The 20,894-nt window shown below is 35.2% G+C and overlaps 2 protein-coding genes across 8 annotated transcripts in view; both read right to left on the reverse strand.

Annotated features, from left to right (window-relative positions):
• Nucleotides 1-4,504, reverse strand: part of LOC138692019 (gastrula zinc finger protein XlCGF26.1-like) — a 94,588-nt gene extending 90,084 nt beyond the window's left edge. For 3 of the 6 annotated variants that reach the window (XM_069814804.1, XM_069814813.1, XM_069814802.1), the window contains exons 1-3: nucleotides 4,371-4,504; nucleotides 3,526-3,626; nucleotides 2,438-2,575 (exon numbers count right to left, since the gene is read on the reverse strand). In XM_069814804.1, the coding sequence (XP_069670905.1) occupies nucleotides 2,438-2,575; nucleotides 3,526-3,621 (234 nt within the window). In that variant the 5' untranslated portion in view covers nucleotides 3,622-3,626; nucleotides 4,371-4,504. Of the gene's footprint in view, nucleotides 1-2,437; nucleotides 2,576-3,525; nucleotides 3,627-4,370 lie in introns of those variants that run through there. The other 3 variants (XM_069814811.1, XM_069814812.1, XM_069814801.1) reach the window with 1 other exon arrangement.
• Nucleotides 4,505-9,299: 4,795 nt separating this feature from the next.
• The window catches only part of LOC138692023 (zinc finger protein 235-like), a 40,705-nt gene continuing 29,110 nt past the window's right edge, over nucleotides 9,300-20,894 (reverse strand). Inside the window, exons 1-5 of one of the 2 annotated variants that reach the window (XM_069814823.1) lie at nucleotides 14,311-14,463; nucleotides 12,598-12,695; nucleotides 11,872-12,009; nucleotides 11,468-11,550; nucleotides 9,301-10,959 (exon numbers count right to left, since the gene is read on the reverse strand). In XM_069814823.1, the coding sequence (XP_069670924.1) occupies nucleotides 10,194-10,959; nucleotides 11,468-11,550; nucleotides 11,872-12,009; nucleotides 12,598-12,690 (1,080 nt within the window). In that variant the 5' untranslated portion in view covers nucleotides 12,691-12,695; nucleotides 14,311-14,463 and the 3' untranslated portion in view covers nucleotides 9,301-10,193. Of the gene's footprint in view, nucleotides 10,960-11,467; nucleotides 11,551-11,871; nucleotides 12,010-12,597; nucleotides 12,696-14,310; nucleotides 14,464-20,894 lie in introns of those variants that run through there. The other variant, XM_069814822.1, reaches the window with a different exon arrangement.

Consider the following 20,894-nt stretch of genomic DNA (forward strand, 5'->3'; position numbering starts at 1 on the left):
ACAGATGAACTATTAATGCATGGTAGTTTATACACTCCAGAGATTTAAATAAAAATCCTACCCAATGCAATATAGAGTATAAGCTTTCTTAGCAAAACCATGATCTGAATAAATAAAATACAAAAGAATTGCAAACAAGAAATTATTGCAATTAAAAAAAAAATATCGTGTATTAAGTACATTTTGCACAAACACCGAGTTAATTGAAATTGTAAATGATAATGATGGTGGGGTGCAAGAAGGCAGTTGGGTAATTCCATGCAATTAATTATGACGAAAACATTCATATCTCTAAATTTGTTAAAAATTGTACATTCAACTGTTTTGTCGTACATATTAATCATGTACAAAATTATGTTTGTGACAGCTACCGTTTAAATGTAATGGGGAGTTAAAATATGATTATTTGAGCACTTAGAGATCTGAATTCCCTCCTATAATAATATTTATTCCTCTGTTAGACAGCCATCTTAGGTACATTTTGTGTATTGGCGAATAATTTAGTATATTTTATTCATTATAATGTCACCTGTGTTAGGTTCAAGCATGCGATATTTTGCGCAATAGGCCTATATACAAAATATTATAATATTGCATATTGATGGCTAAAACGTGATATCTCGGATCAGTACATTCGCATGTAAAATAAAAATAAACTTCAAAATTCTTTTCTCAAAATAGACAAACTTCTTACATATGTTTCTGCTTTGCAAGATCTTCTATTCGAGAAAAAAATATCAGTACACTGTCCAATTTTGTGAACACAATAATAATACCATGAATCTAAATAATACAAATGTAGTTAAACTAAATTACCATTTTTGTAAATCGAGGTATCTCTGCTTAGCTATCGATATACAATAATTTGATTAATTATTTATATACTTATTCTTAATTCATTAATTCTTCGAACAGCGACGTTACTATTTATTGCTTTATTAAGGTCTCTATATCGTCTGAGGATTTTTTTTTTATTTTAGTAGGTTATTTTACGACGCTTTATCAACTTCTAGGGTTATTTAGCGTCTGAATGAGATGAAGGTGATAATGCCGGTGAAATGAGTCCGGCAGTGTTGCCAACACTTTAATTGTATCCCCCATCAGTATAACACCGGGAAATCCGTCAGAAACCGTCAAAATTAAAAAACAATCAATAAATAAAACCCATTCAATATATCTATATACAAATAAAAAGCAAATTTTAACACAACTTAATTACCTACGTTGATTAAAATATTAATTCGTTAACCTCTGACTTGTTTACTATGAGAGAATCTGAAACAGGGGATTCTTTAACACGGTACGGCACAGTTCAATCCCCCCAAAATTATACAAATAAAATGACAGAACCTAAAAAAAGTCAAAAGACTATATAAATCATAATTTCCGCCAGAAAATCCGTCACCCGTCAGAGCCATTCTTTTCCCGTCCGTTATTTTCAAATTCCGTCAGTTTTGACGGAATTTCCGTCCTGTTGGCAACACTGGAGTCCGGGGTCCAACACCGAAAAGTTACCCAGCATTTGCTCATATTGGGTTGAGGGAAAACCCCAGAAAAAAACCTCAACCAGGTAACTTGCCCCGACTGGGAATCGAAACCGGGCCACCCAGTTTCGCAGCCAGACGCGCTGACCGTTACTCCACAGGTGTGGGCTTCGTCTGAGGAAGAATTTATCTGCTCTGTAGACTGTCTTTCTATTTTCTATCAAATTAATGCACTCATGTGCTACTTCTAATAAAAAATTTGGCATATTTATCTTCCTCACTGAAACATCTGTTCCTCATATCTTTCTGGTTCGTATTTGTCTATATTTACTGCAAATTTTGACAACAATAAAAGCAATGCCTCACATCAGTCTAGTAGCCGATGTTCACTTTTTATTCATTCACGTCCTATTACGTCACTTGTGAAATCCAAATGTGTTAGGTTAACGATCCAATTACTAGTGGCCCGTTAATTTCCCTTTTGCAACCCGACTATGACTAACTTTAAAGGTCCACTAACTAAAGGTGGAAAACATTATTTATAGGTCAGTTTTCTTGCTAACCACATTCCAAGATGCTCACAGGTGTGAACCAGATAGATGTCGGCAACTGATCCAATGTATAGGGTAAAGCGGGTAATGGAAAAATGTTATGAAGAATGTGAGGATCTGTCAGGCATTTGTGGATTAAGGCAAATTAAATTAAACTAAAACTCGGACGGTTAAAAATTTTATCAGTGGCGATGTAAAAAACAAAATTATTATGGTTTACGGAACACTGAACACTGCAGGGTCTACGACAAAAATGAAGTATCGAAGGTTTACGACTGACTACAGGATGAAGAAATTTAAAGGATGAAAGCAACCATCATCGTATCCCCTGGTCACTTGCCTGTAGTCAGTAAATAACAGAGAGAGAACTACCGACCAACACACTTCATTAACTGCACTCACCTCAGCTTCACTCTTCACGATTGGAAAGTCTACTGACACTTCAACTTCCTCAGAAGTCATCTCTGATTTCACATCATATCTGTGGTCTATACATTCTTCTTTTATTGCAGTGAAATGAAAGTCTAATAAATTTCCTTCCTGGGAAATAAAGAAGAAAACTAAATGAGCAATACATGATATAAAGCTGTAGGCCTACACGATAATTCCGTGACTATTTATAAAGTCCGTCCACACTATTATTAATAATTATGTCAACGAATGCATGTGTATCAATTTTAAAAACTTGCAACGCAACGTACAAAGGTATTAATTAAAAGAGAATTGTATTCAATCTTATAACTTATTTTAATGTAAATTATTGCAATTATAAATTTACATTATACTTTTAAAACTGTTAACGTTTTCGCCATTCAGTATGGCATCTTCGGACATTGATAATTACAGACATGTTGTGAAAAAATACATTGCATTAAAATTGTAGTGAAGATGCTATTTTATAAGTGAGATCTTATCGGTTATATATTTCAGCAAAAATAAACACTTCTAGAAATTATACCTTGCAAGATCCCTCGTTCTTGTTGACGTTAATTGACCCTTTAATAACACTGATATGCTGTTTAGTAATTCTCTGACCTTGAGGCAATAGGTACTGTTATGTAACACGATACATATTGGACAGACAACTAAGAAAATACTTCATCCATACAGAATACAGTATATTAACTTATTCCACAATTGAGACATCTGGCCGACGTCTACAGATGACCACAAGGATGCAGAATACAAAACAAAGGTTAATGTTATACTACATGATATAACTGATTCAGTTTTAAAATGCTTCAAAGTTGTTGTATAAATAGATGCAATTACAAAAACTCTTAGATTTATATATTGATAACAGAGAAAATATGTTTTGATGTGAAATAAAATTATATATTTACGATTGGTACTTATATCGCATTCACAAGTTTCAACTTAGTTATTTGTATTTCATCACGTTCAAGAAAAATAATTAGTTACATTGGTATATGCTCGCCAGTTATATATGATGTATTTAGAAGGAAAAAAAGTAATTGCTTTCAATATACCTCAGATAAAAGCTTCCCCTCTTCTGCATCTGCGTTGTCACTTGTTTGTATATCAAGTGGGTCGGAGTCAGGTTCCATCTTCATCAAGTCATCCATTACAACTGAAAAAGAAAATTAGATAACTTAACCTGCGGAATGTAAGCGATTGGGATAGACTTACTGGTTTTGTAAGTAATCATTCTACATCTGCGCAGAGTGAGTATTTCTGTGTATGCGAGCGCGAACATATACAGCACTAATTAACACAAAAACAAAGGAAAGTGTAGATGAACATGCGAGTGTATGGAAAACTTACGGTAACTGTTTTACAAAACAAGCCCTACGATAGACGACATAGTTTATCACAAAGTTTCACATGCAATCTGCTGGTTCGAACGTAATCACTGTGCGGTTCTATGACAAATGTGTGGTACAATTTAATATCGCCGTGCTCCATAATAATTGACATGGCTCATAAAAATAATTTTTTGAATATAAGAAACAAACATGAATAATATTTACCGTAAGCGTTTAAAACAGAGAGGATACATGTAATAAATAATCTGAACGTTACGGAATAACTAAAATTTATACGAAATTTTACACTGGTAAGAGTATAATACAAAGAGAATAAGTGTAACAAAAAATCTGCACCTTATAGAATAATTAATTACACGTTTTAAATGTAAATATGTACCTGTGCCTCTTTTCTTACAGTAATATGCAAAGAAGAAGTCGATGTACAGCACAATTGATTGTAAGCTATGCAGGAAAGTTTTTGGACGTCGTTTCCTCTAGCATTTTGTGGAATACAATGCAATAGTATATTACCCACTGCTAAATTGAAAAAAATCACATTTACATACCTGTTTTCAGCTGTCAACTTTAAGCACTCGTGAAGGACAAAATTAGCATAGAATAATAAGACTAGATACGGCAAATTTATATTAGTATATTTCTTACAAAGAGTAATTAAGAAACCTTGATAGGAACTCACATAGAAGACCGTGACACATTGGTTTCTGGATTACTTACGACCAGTAATGTCAACATTGTAAACTGGATACATAATACTTGTATACAAATTTATCCTGCGTAAGGTTTTCCTAAACCTCTAAAACAAATATCGGGATGAGCCCTATAAGTAATTGGCCACGAACCTACATTCCTTTACCCATAAAGATTCCGTTGATTTTACAAACAATTTTCGACCTAGATTCACTGGCTTAGCTTTGTATATTACCTTGCTACTTGAGCCAGTGACTCGACTTTATTCGCAAAGGGGACTTTTACATTTCAGACTTACAAATCCAGGCGTTTCTTCTGGCGGTCTTGACTCAGCCTTATAACGTCACACTTGTCATATGAGCGAGTTTACTGGACTCCACTGGCACTGTGAAGGGACAAAGTACCTTTCCAATGTGCAGACTTACATCTTCCGGCGTTTCTTCTTGTGATCCTTAACTCAGCTTCTCTAACGACTTCCCCACCCCCTCTGTTATGTGGTAGCTATTGCGTCACGTCTGTTTTCGGCTGTTTCCCCTTCAACTTTTTTTTTTTTTTTTCAGTAGAGCAGTGAAACCACACTGAGACAAGTGGTGAACAGGCTTGGAGTTTACATACTCCGTTTTACTCAGCACCAAACTCTGTTGCATTATTAAGTTTTTTCTTCCTTTTCCTTTCTTTCAACTCAATTCGTCTACGGCTATATACAAATGCTGTAAAAACACGTGACGTGTTACTTCCATAGTATTACCACTCTTGAATTGCATCTATCTCTCTTCCAATTAATGTGGCGAATGGATGTTTAGGCGAAAGAAGAACTTCTTTCAATAAAATGTCTCTTGAATTTTACTATTGTTTTGGAGAAATGCTGCATTCGGCTGTAAATCAGGAGTGGATACAACTTCTGAGGAAGGAGATTTTTCTGACTGTAAGTTTAGGTTTGCCATTAGCAGTAGGAGCAGAGCATAGTATATTGGGGGACGAAATTCACAGTTTCTGTCTGTTCTTATGGGAACGTTGACAGTATCATTTTCTAAAATACTTTGATGTATTTCAGAAGAAGAGTCCAGGAAAAGAAAGAAAGGAAACGAATATAATCAATTTGAGGTCGATTTACTTAGAGTAAGGAGTGTCTCAATACGCCTATAATGAGCTACAGATCCTCCAAATTGCTGTCTTGTAGCGGCAGGTAAATGTCTAGTATATATTTGATTACGTTGCTATATGCAGAGCATTGGGAATATCGTAAATAAAGCAATTTCATAATTTGAGCCGTTCAGAGCAGAAGTGATGAAAATGAAATCTGGATAATGTGGGTTAAAGTAAACATTCTGTAAAATACAGAGCAAAGTAGCAATTAAAATGTCCTTCGTGCTCATGAAACCGTCTAAATACTGAAATTAGTGTATACCCTTAGATAAATTATGTTGTTGTTATTATTATTATTATTACTATTATTATTACGGTATTATTAAGTTAAAGCTGGTAATTTAGACATAATGGCATAACTACAATGTTACAAAACAATATAAAACCTAAATTTCTTATTTTGTTCATTACCGCTAGGAAAAAATTGAAAAAGAAATTCACTTCATTTCCATATTTATTCGTGTGTAAATTCTTGAAACTGGTAGGTATAAGCCTTAAATGTGTGTTTACTTTGTGAACAGAACATGTCTTCATTAGTGCAATAAAATATCTTCTTGTTGTAGTACACCGCCAAAGATAAGAATTGCAGAAGTAAGGAATCCGGGAAAGAATCGCACAGATATATTGATTGCATTCTAATTTGATCAGAATTTGATAAACATGGAAATATGGTACCAGGACAAATAAAATAAAGCAATATTGGCGAATTATTGATGATGCATAAAGAGGGATCCCCCAGAGGGCAACAAAACGGTGCAATTCATGCGACATTTTGAACATCTGAAGGAGTATACAAATATTTTGGTCGTGGGGAAAAATGCACATAATTACAAAAAGACGATTTTCCTGTTGTACCTCATCACGTAAGTAAAGTATTTTTTTCTAATATTTGAAATGATAACATTTCTTGTATGTTACATTGAAATTGGTGTCACGTTGACCAACATACTTGAATTTCATTATTATACTTATATTTAGTTAAGAGTAAAAAAAAAAGTCACTTAAGAAAGAATTCGTTTTTTTTTTTTGACTTACGTCCCTTTTTCGCCGACCAAAGAATTATTAATAATTTATAGGAATTAATAAAATATAATATTATTATATTAAATATATAAACTAATTTTTATTACTGGTAACAATTTTTATTAATACTATAGGGGTTCATAAATAATTTTATAATCTCCAATGCTATATTACGGTACAATATGTTTTAAAACTATTATTCAGTACAGTATTTGACTTTTTTTTTATATTCTTGTTAAAATTCTGAATTTTTCGTCCTTATTTCCAAAAGTTTAAAGAAAATTCTGGCGTGACAAAAAAATGTGAACAAAGCCCGGAACTAACTATTATCAGTACCTAAACGGTATGTTACAACTTAAATTATTGTACTGAATTTATTTTTTACTCATGATATTTATCAACATTCACATTTTTTCACTTTCATTTTCAAAATTAGAGAAAATCTAGCGTGGTAATGAAAATATGAATACAGATTTGGATTCGGGGCACTTCAGTTAACTAGAACAAGTAATTGTAGCAGAAATGTTTTTTAAATGCATATCAGTGTAATAATGATAACAATAATACCTCAAATGGATTACATCTCCCCAGTATGTATGCGTGCATGCCATTGTAAGTAACCTGGATCCAGACAATTCTTTCCACAATAGCAGTGAGGTGTAACTTATAAACCTGTGATCTTGTTACCGTCAGATGTTTGTCACTGGTTCCAACTCTCATTAGTTTCAAAATCGAAGTTGCGAGGAAGCGCCATCTCTGACCGATACGTGACTCATAGCGGATGTGACGTAGGTACGTATATGTGACAGCTGTGGAGTGGAAACGAGTTAAGATCAGAAGATTAACTTCAAGGACAACACAACTGGGATCCAAAGAACTTCGTGCCAAACACAAGGTTATTGTCCGTAAGTATTTTATACTTAAGGTGCAATTCAGTCAGTGTAGTTTTCCAAGAATAAATGCCCTTAACTTTCGTTAATATTATTGAACGCGCAAAAATTCTCGGATAAAATCGCTATTACCAGTAACAGAGAATTTCCGGAACTGTGCTGTGACTACAAAACAATAGCCATACCCTACAAATAGAATGGATTCTGGAGTGCTTGTACCCGAATCCTCGTGTCCAAAGTAATGTATTACTCGCACGTGTTGACAGATATGGCTCTCGAAATGTTTCTCGCTTGTGTAAACAAACCTACATTTTCAAATGACTATAATACGCAAGATTTTCCCATTTCAAGTGACTATAATACGCAAGTTTTTCCCAGTCATTTAACTAGTACGGTTATTTGTTTGTGAGAATGGATTGCTAAGTTTCTAGACTATTCCACTATGTATAGTTCTACCCAAAAGCATCACATTTAACACTTCCCCCATTCAATCAAATTAAACCAAACTTGACAATTCAATCAGTTCTCACTAGGAGGTAAGCGTAAAAGCCGAGATACCTCTCAGCAGAGAAAGACCTTCCACACAAGATCCAACTATATGCCTTCTCGCTCATCAACATTATAGTATAGTATTTATTTAACTTGGTAGAGATAAGGCCATCAGGCTATCTCTTCCCCCCTACCAGGGGATTACAATTACAATATTAAGAATACAATAAAAATTATAATTACAATACTTACCTACTTACTGGCTTTTAAGGAACCCGGAGGTTCATTGCCGCTCTCACATAAGCTCGCCATTGGTCCCTATCCTGAGCAAGATTAATCCAGTCTCAACCATCATATCCCAAATCCCTCAAATCCATTTTAATATTATCCTCCGATCTACGTCTCGGCCTCCCAACTAACACTCTATATGCATTTCTGGATTCGCCCATACGTGCTACATGCCCTGCCCATCTCAAACGTCTGGATTTAATCTTCCTAATTATGTTAGGTGAAGGATGCAATGCGTGCAGTTCTGCGTTGTGTAACTTTCTCCATTCTCCTGTAACTTCATCCCTCTTAGCCCCAAATATTCTCCTAAGAACCTTGTTCTCAAAAACCCACAATCTCTGTTCCTCTATCAAAGTGAAGAGTCCGAGTTTCACAGCCATACAGAACAACCGGTAATATAACTGTTTGATAAATTCTGACTTTCAGATTTTTTGACAGCAGACTAGATGACAAAAGCTTCTCAACAGAATAATAACAAGCATTTCCCATATTTCTACTGCGTTTAATTTCCTCCCGAGTGTCATTTATATTTGTTACTGTTGCTCCAAGATATTTGAATTTTTCCACATCTTCGAAGGGTAAATCTCCAACTTTTATAGTTCCATTACGTACAATGTTCTGATCACGCGACATAATCAAATACTTAGTCATTTTGGGATTTACTTCGAACCCTATCTTTTTACTTGCTTAAAGTAGAATTTCCGCGTTTTCCCTAATCGTGTGTGAATTTTCTCCTAACATATTCACGTCATCCGCATAGACTAGGAGCTGATGTATCCCGTTCAATTCCAAACCCTCTCTGTTATCCAGAACAATCCTAATGGCATATTCTAGATCGAAGTTAAAAAGTAAAGGTGATAGCCCGTGATAAGCCCGCAGTGAATTGGAAAAACATCAGATAGAGAATGGCCTAATTATAATTAGTATTGAAATTAAAATTACAATAAAAGTCAAAGGACTAAAAATTACCTCATTCATAAAAGCTGGTCAATTTATTATAGATATTAAGAACAAACTGTTTCTTGCTAAAAAACACTTTAACCCCTTTACTCCCACTGTTCCCAAATGGAAACATGCATTATTTACGGCGTAAATGATTTGAGAGGACCAATAATCATCTTTTGTTTCTTATGTGTCAATAAGTAGGAATATATAAGAAACACCATTAATAATAAAAAAATTATTTGGGCTAAATGGGTTAATATAAATTCTGAAATATTTATATTCCAATTATTGAAAGTGCCTTGGGATCAAATGGGTTAAAGCTAGCATAATAAAACAAAACAGTGATTAAAGTACATGATATTTCAATATATGTTACGAAATATAACCATGTACACGCTTGAATGTATATTAAGATGTGCGGGCAATAAAAAATGGCATTCCACACACATGACAACTCAACAGTATCTCTTATGTATGCATACGTGAATAGACACTAAAATTTTCCGAGCGCAAAATATCCAATCGAAACACACCAGAACTGAACGGTTTTCCAGAAAAAGCATCTGGAGATTCACCGGGCATGGAAAACACTTCCTACACACATCACAACTAAACGGCTTCTCGCCTGTGTGAACACGTGAATGCATAATAAGATATTCTGCGAGAGAAGAACACTTTACAGAGACGTCACATCACAATTGATTGGCTTCATGCCATGTGCTGGCGGGAATGTTTCTTCAGACCTCAATACCTCTGACAACAATTGCCACACAATTCACAAACGAATGGCCTGTCAACAGTTCGTAGGCGAGAAAGCATACTGAAACTTTCGGAGAGCGAAAAACTCATTCAGCACACGTCACAACTAAATGGCTTCACGCGTGAGAGTAGGAGTTATGCTTATGGTGATTGTTGGAAAGAGAAAAACGTCACAACTGAAAGCTTCTCGCTATTGTGCACAACTGAATGGCTTTTAAGAGTTGAAGTTCTTGAAAAACACTTCCCACACACATCGCAGTACAAGTGCGAGCGTGAATGACTCTCCAGAGTTCCTAAGCGTGCAAAATTCTTTCCACACACGTCACATATGAATGACTTCGCGCCAGAGTGCACGCGTGAATGCCTCTCGAGTTGTGCCGATTTCGAAAAACACTTCCCACACACGTAACAACTGAATGGTTTCTCGCGAGTATGCACCACTGAATGATTTTTCAGATGTTCTGATCTTGAAAAACTCTTCCCACACACATCGCAACAGAATGGTTTCGCGCCTGAGTGCACGCGTGAATGCCTCTCCAGATTATATAAGCGTGAAAACCTCTTTCCACACACATCACAACTGAATGAACTTTCGTTTGTGTGCGCGAGTGAATGCCTCTTGAGATCGTTTGACTCTGAAAAGAACCTTCCACAAACGTCACATCTGAACGGCATCGCGCCTGAGTGAACGCGTGAATACTTTTCGAAATCCCCAGATCGTGAAAAACACTTTCCATTCACGTCGCCATTGAATTCCTTGTGACATTCCTTGTGATAATGGCTTTTGAGTCCCGCAAACTCGAGAAAAGACATTCCGCAAATCTCACAATCGTATTTCTTGCCGTTGTACTCTTCAGGAATAATTTCGCAGAATTTTGCAACTCCACTATTATGGCTAACTGCAACACTAACAATAATAAGTGTCATTAGTGGAAAGAATGTCTAGACTTCAAATGAAGAAATATAAGCCCCGTAAGAAAAGTAATATAGGAGAAATTGATAATGGAATTTCACCTTCAGTTACTTTTTGTACAGATTATCTTTAAAAAAATCAAGTAGTAATAGAAATTATAATAATCATAACAACAATAATGACAGTAATAACAATAATTTTTTATGCAATTATTAATATATATGTGCTGGACAACAGACATTGGACAATAAAAGTCCAAGACTCTGATACAATTCAATAAACAACTATGGTACAAATTAAATTATATTAATAATAATAATAATAATAATAGCAATAATAATAATATATACAGTATTATTGGTAGTAATAACATCTCTAGTATTATCAGAAATTAATAATAATAATAATAATAATAATAATAATAATAATAATAATAACACAAATGCTTGACGTTCTATATATCGAACCAGTAACAAACTAGGGACTCGTATATTACACTCACCTCTCAGTTGAGACTTCATTCTCTTCTGCTGTTATTTCCAGTTTGACCTCCTCCTTCACTTGATCCAACTCACAAAACTCTTCCTGTAGGAGAAGATTATGTAAAACAGACACAGAGCACAATAATACATGAAAATCAGGCAGTAAAAATGTACAATTCATCGAATCTTTAATGTAAAGTCAGTAATGGAAACATTTTGCAAAGGATCTGGGCATCCGTATTGACACTAATGGATTACCAGCAAGTACGGTATATGATTCAAATGAACTAAACAGTTCTAGTAAAACAATTAACTTAAAAATTGAACAGTAAAAGTTATCACAAGGATGACTGTAGCAGCTACATCAGCCAGAAAGTAACTGAGAGAGAACTACCGACCAACACACTTCATAGACTGCACTCACCTCAGCTTCACTCTTCAGCATGGGAAACTCAATTGGCACTGCAGATTCCTCAAATACTATCTCCGATTTAATGTCATACCTGTGGTCTATACATTCAGTTTTTATTTTAGTGACGTCCAAATCTAATAAATTTCCTTCCTGTAACAAATATTACAAAATATTTAGACAAAATAGTATCTATAAACGTTGTTCACGAAAGCCCGTGACTATTTATAAAGTCCGTCCACATTTTTATTAATACCGATGTCAACAAGTGCACATCTAGCTATTCCAAAACCAACATGAAATAATTTATCTGAAAAGCGTTCTATCGCAGCATAAACGAGTAAAAGAATATATTTATTCGATGACAATTTGATCCAGTATGATCAGAACGATCCACCATAAAATATATAGGTTAATATTATTCTCAATAACCTATAATTGATTAAGCTTTAAATTAAATAAATGCTCTTCTAAAAATCCTATGAATTAAAAAAAAAAAACTTCAACTTTTTTTTGTCTGTAATATATTTCCTCAATTTAAATATTCTCACTATTTTGTGAGTATGTTTGTTTTATGTGAAATAAAATTCCGTTTGGAATTTCACATTCACAATATTCAACTTTTTTTAGTTCTGTTTCATGTTGTGGAAGAAAAAACAGTTAATTACAAAGGAATGCGTTTCCTAGTTATAAATGACGCATTTATAAAATGAAAAGAAACAGTAATTGCTCTCAATATACCTCAGATAAAGGCTTCTTCTCTTCTATATCTGCGATACCACTTGTCTGTATACCCATTGGGTCGGACCCAGGTTCCATCTTGATCACGTCCATTACGACTAAAAAAGGAAATTGAGTAACATAAGTTAATATGCAGAATGTGGAATACTCTGATAGACTTACTAGCTTGGCAATAATAAGTCCACATCTGCGCGGTGTGTGTATTTCTGTGGGCGCCACAACACAAAAAAGTTGCCACAAAAATACAAACGAATGTGTACATCAGCACAGATGAGCATGTGATACTAGGGATAAGATACAGTAGTTGTCTAACAAATAAAGTCGATGATTTCACGGTAGTGGTTGTCTCTAAGTTCTATAAATGATTCGTTCCACTGGATTCGTTCGGGCGTTTTCAACAAAATGGAGATGTCTACTAAATAGTATCGGACGAGTGGAGTAGGAAATAGACGAAGTGAAAAAAGAAAACAAAAGACATGAAAGACAAAGTGTAGAGCAATAGAAGATAAGTTTATGAGTCCCTTAAATTATGTAAAGTGTAAGAAGATAGTGTAAAGGTATTAAATTAATTAGTCAAGTGACGTAAATAGCAAAATCAGCGAGGTGTATGAATTAGTCATGTTACATGTCAGTAAGAACTAAGAATTAGAAGAGTTAGGAATATATAGCATCAGGTAGGAAAGAGATTATGACATATATAAGAGTATAAGAAGTTAAGAGATAGACATGTAATGAAAAGAATATATCATGAAGACAGTGAGAGAATAAATAGTAAAAATACGGTAGGAGTAGAAAAATTAGTCTCGGATAAGTTTCAGAATGATATGCAATTGAATTTTGGAAAGTTCCCGCTGGTGATGGTTTCCTCCTGTTTGACAACTAATGTTTTATAGTGACAGAGTTCACATGACCAGTTACCACACAGACTAACCTCATCACTAGCAGTGTTACTACTTCCATAATGAAATCACATTCTACAACTCTCACAAAATACTCCCTGACCAACTCTCCTACGACACGCACCACAGCTTCCACTCAAATCACACACCTTAGCAACATGCCACTGGGATAATAATTCACGAAAAAAAAATTAGGCTTACCTAAGTAAGTAATTTCAACGTATAGTATGCATTGCAGTCGATTTAATGTAGATAAAATATAAGTAATGTGGGAAATAAATGATATTTTCTGTGATATAAAATATAAAAGATATAAGATGTGACAGTTAGAGGAGGAAGTGAAGGAGAATTAGGGGGTCAGGAGATGAGGAGTGTAATTTCGTTTCTATTTCTGAGTAAATAAGATGACGTCATGAGTACCGGTATACGAAATATTCGCTTCTTCGGTATTGTGCACTTGTTCCTTCCTGCGTAATCTGAGTAAAACATTCTCTATCAACATTCAGATACTGCTTATAATTATTAATGTGGAGAGTAGTATTCGTAAGACCAGAGTTGCATTTACAAATACTGTTAAAAGAATGTGACAATACAACACACAATCGGTAAGCAAAAATCAACTGTATGCCATACGAGATAAGTGAAAACATTTGCCGAAATAAAGAAATACATGTCTCTAGTACCAGCCGATATAGAGCACAACGGATTGAGAGTCATGGAGAAAATTTGTGGATGACGTTTACTCCTGTCTTTTGCGGAATACAATGCAAGAGTATATTGCCCACTGTACACTGAAATATTTACTTTTACATACCTGCTTCGGGCAGTAAATCTTAAGCAGTAGGTGAGACCAAAATTAGCACAGAATAATTAGCTGTATACGGCAAATATACAGAGACCTAAAAGAATCTACTAGAAAAGATAACTAAGCTAGCTGAATAGATATTCACATAGAAGACCGTGACACGTAGGTTTCTGGATACCTATGCCCAGTATTGTGAAGAATATAAACAGGATAAACAATGCCTTTATCAGGGTTGCCATAGTCGTACGCAATTTTGTACGACTATTTCACTGAAGGGAAAAAATAATTGGGAACTTATAATGTTAGTTTATAATTAAAATAAAATTAATGGTTAATTCGTCCCTTTTAGACAAGTATGTCCTGGACTAATATGAAAGAAACATGCTTTTAAGAGTGGGGGGGATACTTTGAAAATCGATCTGGTAACTATCCTTGCCAAGAAAGTCATAATTTGTCATCTTGAGCACTAGGTTTCACGTATACGGCACAGTTATATCAAAGTAATACGAGTTTAATGTTATTAACTTCCTTGTTTGTTCGATAAAGGAAATCTTTTATCCATTAAATAGTACCGCAGTAGCATTTAGAAGTCTAAATGCGCAGAAATTATACAGGTGTCGGATTTGAGTCGACTGTAGATGAATTAATTTTATACAATTTTCAGGCGCTGATTGATACTAAAATAGACCAATCTGCCGCCGCGCTGGCCAAAGATCAAATTTCTGCTGATTTTAAATATAACAAAGTTGTTTCTAACCAAGCACGCCTGCGATTACAGCGTTGACGATGAAGAAATGGGTGGTGATTTGTTTCAATGATGAATTCATTGTAGATGTGAACAATAATCAGTAACATTTTTAATTGGAACGAAAATTTACTGGTAGACACATATTATACAGTATATACATAGTCGGCGTGGGTAGCTAGTCGGTATAGTGCTGGCCTTCTGTGCTCGAGGTTGCAGGTTCTGTCCCGGCCCAGGTTGATGACATTTAAGTGTGTTTAAATGCGACAGGCTCATTTCAATAGATTTACTGGCATATAAAAGAACTCCTGCGGGATAAAATTCCGGCACATCGGCGACGCTGATATAACCTCTACAGTTGCGAGCGTCGTTAAATAAACCATAATTTAATTCATATTTATTTATTTTGCGATTCTTTATCAATTGCGTAATGAGATAAAGGTGATAAATGCCAGCGAAATGACTCCAGCGCCGAAAGTTACCCATAATTTGCTCTTAATGGGTTGAGAGAAAACACGTAAACAATCTCAACTAGATAACTCGTCTCATTCAAGATTTGAACCCCGGCCCGCTTGTTTTACAGTCAGACGGTTTCGATTCCTTTATCAGGAAACCCTAGCCTTTATACAAATTCATCCTGCCAGAGGATTTCCTTAGCCTCTAAAAGTATTATCGGGATGAGCCCTAAAAGAAATGGGCCACGGACCTACATTCCTTTGCCCATAGAAATTCCGTTAATACTGCAAACAATTTTCGACAAAGATGCACTGGCTTAGCTTCGTGCATTATCCTGTTACATAAGCGACTTTACTCCACTTTATTCATACAGGGATAGTTCAGACTTACAAATGGAGGCGTTTCTTCTGGCTGTCTTATCACATCACACTTGTCATAAGAGCGAGTTTACTGGACTCCACTGGCACTGTTATTAGGTTACGTCCATTTCCGGCCTTTAACCTTCAAAATTACTTTCAGTGGAGGAACGAAACCAAAGAGAGGAAAGTGGCTAACGGGCTTGGAGATCATATATTCAGTTCTTCTCAGCCCTAAACTCCCTTGCAAGCACACCTTCAACCGTGAATTTTTAAGCTCTTCTTCCCGTTTCCCTCTCTTTCAACCAAATTCGTCCACGGCTGTATATAAATTCTGCCAAAAACGTGAAGTGTTATTTCGCAGTGTTGGCACTCTTGAATCGCATCTCTCTCTCCTAATTGACATGCCAAATGGATGTTTAGGCGAAAGAAAAACTTCTTTTAATAAAATGTCTCTTTAATTTTTCAATTATTATGCCGAAATAGTGCCCTGCATTCGGCTGTAAATCAGGAGTGGTTGCACATTCTGAATAAGGAGATTCTTCTGACTGTTCAGTTTTAGTTTAAGTTTGCCATTAGCAGTAGAAGCAGAGAATAGTGCACTGCGGTACGAATTTGACAGTTTCTGTCTGTTCTTATAGGAAAGTTCACAGTTCAAACTTGCTCCACAGCTTGCTGTAATGTGACTCACGCCTTAAGCCACAGTCGCATTTCTCGCATTTTGCTACTCGACTTCTAAAAAAGCAACAAATTTTGAATGTAAATGTGCGAAAATGCGACAACCACATTGGACTTCAGAAACGAAGATGGTAATAGAGAAAATGAAATCAGAGATGTGTTTCAACTAATCAGTCCCGGAGAATCTGAATGTAAATGAAATGCTAATGGCACGGGCAAAGTTCAAGAAGATATTGAGCAATAGTTGTTGGTACAGTTCATGTAAGTTAACAAGTGAAGTGAACAATTTCTTCTAATTGACTTATATACAGTAATTCCACCGCATATCGTTAACTGTGAGCGAGGATTTAGTTGCATAAATCTTGTAAATCCTGTAATTAGAAACCGTCTTTCAGTAAAAGGAATTAGCTCTATGCTAATAATAAATCTTGAAGAGCCTACTGGTGAGGAATATGAATGTTTCGAGTGCGCATAAAATAACGTATTTTGATATGATGTAAATTCTGCAGTAATCGATTCTAAACACAACTACGTCAAATGATTTACTTGCATAAGCACATCTAGTGTGTGGTAATATGGACTTAATGTAATAAAACTCCAAGAAACACATTACGTAACTTTTTGTTTCTATAAACCTTATAAATTGTATCTTTTTTGTACAATTATTTCGAATATTGTACAAGATTTTCGCATTTTGCAGAAATATAATTTTTCATTTGTGGATTTTTGCGACAATTATTTATTTTCGAGCTTAAGGCGTGTGTGAGAGTATTACCTTCCAAACCCTCTGACGTATTTGAGAAGAAGAGAGTCCAGGAAAAAGAAAGGTCACGAATGTAATCATGTACTAATTTCACTTATACAACCATAAACTGAATGAGATACATAATTAATCATATTTAACTTCTTTGAATCTGAAAGAGTCTTTAAAACTGTAGATAAAATATTATAAAAAATCTTCAGCCAATTTGTCCATACTATGTTAGCCAAATCAAAATGAGGATCAGCATCTGGTCTGAGATATTTATCCATAACGAATATAGTTATTTTGTTGTTTAAATTGTAATGAAAATACATAACATATTTATTCAGACGTTGATCAACAAAAACTCTACGCCTATATACGTTTTAAGTAGTAACATACAGTATAATCCAAGGTTGCATCTTTCGTACACTACTTTTAACACTTGAATATAAATAATTCATTAAATGACGATCTTACTCGTGTTAATTATGTAAGGATGTGCGGCGTATACAAACTCACTTGCAATAATTGCGACAGTTTCTACATTGGACAGGCAGGCAGATCATTCTAAACTCGATACAAAGAACACATGAAAGCAATAACCAGAGGACACAATATATCTTCATATGCCGAACACATAACTAGTGCTAACCATACATACAATAACATTAATACAGACATAGAAATCCTACACATACAACCCAAAAACCAAAAACTCAACACACTAGAAAAATATGAATTATATAGACACACTAAAACACACCCAGATCAAATTCTCAACACACAGATCAAATTCAGAACACACACACTATTAGACACCACATTTCAACACTTTTCAACAATCGAACGCCCCCACAGAACAGGCAGCGAAGTTCGAGATGACGCGACATCTAGTAGGCTCTGAGGATGGTGTGAAGAAGCACCGAAACAGCTGTAAGCCGCACAAGCTTACACAATTAACACGAGTAAGATCGCCATTTAATCAATTATTTAGTACAGTATAACGTAAGTTTTCCGAACAGCATATTAGTAATTGAGTAATGAACAAGTGAATGTAATGAGTTTGCTAAGTAGGCCTATCTCACTTTTGCCATATATGTTTGTATATTTCGTATTGTTCAAGTACATTTATATCGGTGCTAGTTCACATAAAAATATTCACCGAAATGAAACTTGACCCATGGACGATTGACGCATCGGAGAATTCACCCAAACAAATTGACCCAAGAGGAAATTAGAACAAACGAAATTCACATATACAGTAGTTATTATTTTATATATTTTTAAAATTGATACTGCAATAATTTAGGAGGAACGAAGTTCTGAATAGTTTACATATCTCCCGAAAAACTATAAGCCTATTTTATTGCAGAAACCGAGTCTTGGTTGGATTTATTCAGATTTGAATGTTGTAACCACAGGCACGCAATATTCACCTACACGTCCTCCGTCTTTGAATTCATCATACCTTTGTGAAATATTTTGCAGCCTTATATATAAGCTTTCATATTTTCTTTCTTGTCCTATTTGATTCTGCGTCCTAGATCCAAATCCTGCATAATTCTGTCTGCATCGGAATACTGATTCTTTAAATATTGTATGTGTCTGTATACGGTTCCGGACAATTGGCAACAGAAAATTGGTAACAGGGACAATTGGTCATAGAAAATTGGTAATAGGGACAATTCGCCACGAGTGAGTGCAACTGTGCCTCAATTCTGAATTTTCTTCAACACTATATTGCTGCACAAATCCTTAGGTCTGAAGCCGTCTCCAGAAAAACTGGGCTAAGTGAAAATGACAACCAGCTAACTTAACTCCGTCAAATTCACTTTTGATTACGTTTATAACAGTTATTTGGTAATCAATAGATATGAATGTTGGGTTTAATTGATTTTCAAAACGTCGCCCTAATTCTCATTTCAATACCCGAAAGAGTGTGTCATACGCCTCCCCGGTTTTCCGTTCCATCAGCGTCATTACTACAGGCATCCATTCCCCTTGTACATTGACATGTATAGTCTAAAGTTGCAGCATGATTGAAGGAGTGGACATAAAGGTCCGTTCATTACCCAAAAATGCGACCGTAACAATTTATCTAAATGTGAATTAGTGGCAAATATGATAATTTTCACGTTTTTCCCCGGTTCTAAATACAACAACCATCTTGTACGGTCTTAGTGTATCTGTCGGCAATAACGTTCAGTTCGTCAATATTCCATGGTTCAGGTGGTAGGTACAGCTTCCTGGCACGGCGCACAGTTTTTCTAATAGATGGTTTGATTCTCGGGAAGTCCCCGCCCTTGCCTTCATGTACTCTACACATTCCTTTGCCTTAATCCTTCCACAGTCTGCAGAATGATTCTTGTGTTCAGACGGTTCTTTGACGACACTGCTTCCATCTTCTGATAACGACTGTTGCATTACACCCGCCACGTATGTAACAATGCCTTACAACTCCATTCTTAGTTTCTCTAAGTCTCGTGTACATGTAGCCAAGATATATTAATTCGTCAGAACCTATTTCAAATTTTATGAAGCGAATTTCTTTCGGCATAATTCAGAATTAGTTTACAGCTTCTAGATTTGTGTTGTGTTACCACAGAAATATATATGACTATTTCGTTTATATGACGTCATTGCATTTTCGACCAATGAAGTGAAATTTTGAATTCCAACCAATCACGGTCAGACTTTCCGATAATTTCTGCAGCTAGATTTATCGCTATCAATTTATCGCATGGTCGTTCTTTTGTTTAGTCGTTGTCGCCAACTGTTTAGCCTTAAATTGATGATCATGAATACATTAAGCTGCAACTACACGGTTAAACTTTTCTTTCAACTTTGAAGCAATGAATGCAAGATTGGTATTTAATATTAATTAATATATTTACGCAGTGAAGACCACTTTCAAAACGGCGCACCATGTAGACACAAAATCTTTATGCATCTTAATTGAACGTACCTTTCAAACTTGATTCTTTCAATATTCTTCCCAGATTGCACGCATACGCGATTGGAATATTGAATTGTGTAGATGCAGCTTTAGTTCCGTTACACGCTACAGCGAGAATGCGTTTGTCGACCTATAAAAATGCTTTCGTGTAGCACTGATTGTAAGATTACGGTCGAAACAAGGCACAGCTGACATTGGCCCTGCTTCCACAGGTAGGCCTAACGTAACCTATTAAATTGTAGCCTATAACATTTGTATTGAAATTAAACAATTAATAGACGTTCAAATTTATGTAACATCATCGCATATCAAACCCAAAGACCTTGCATAGTAATAATGTCTTTGATCAAACTCCCTTTCGTATGGCGTAATAAAATTCGTGTTTTAATTAGGCCTATCTATACAGACCTGGGTTCAATGTGTAGCAACATGTCTCACTGTGAATACATAAGCATTGGTATATAGCTGTCCCCACTGTTACTGTTAAATTAAATTATGATTTCAGCAGATAAAGAAAATATATTTGCTATAATAATAATAGAAAAGTGCAGTACATGTAATTAACATTGTTAAACCAGTATTTCGCTTTTCGCAATTGGCATTACTGAATAATAACATCGAATTTCTTTATTGCAATAATCGATATTCACCTACGAG

The sequence above is a fragment of the Periplaneta americana genome, chromosome 16, assembly GCF_040183065.1.
Source record: "Periplaneta americana isolate PAMFEO1 chromosome 16, P.americana_PAMFEO1_priV1, whole genome shotgun sequence".
Classification (NCBI taxonomy): Eukaryota; Metazoa; Arthropoda; class Insecta; order Blattodea; family Blattidae; genus Periplaneta; species Periplaneta americana.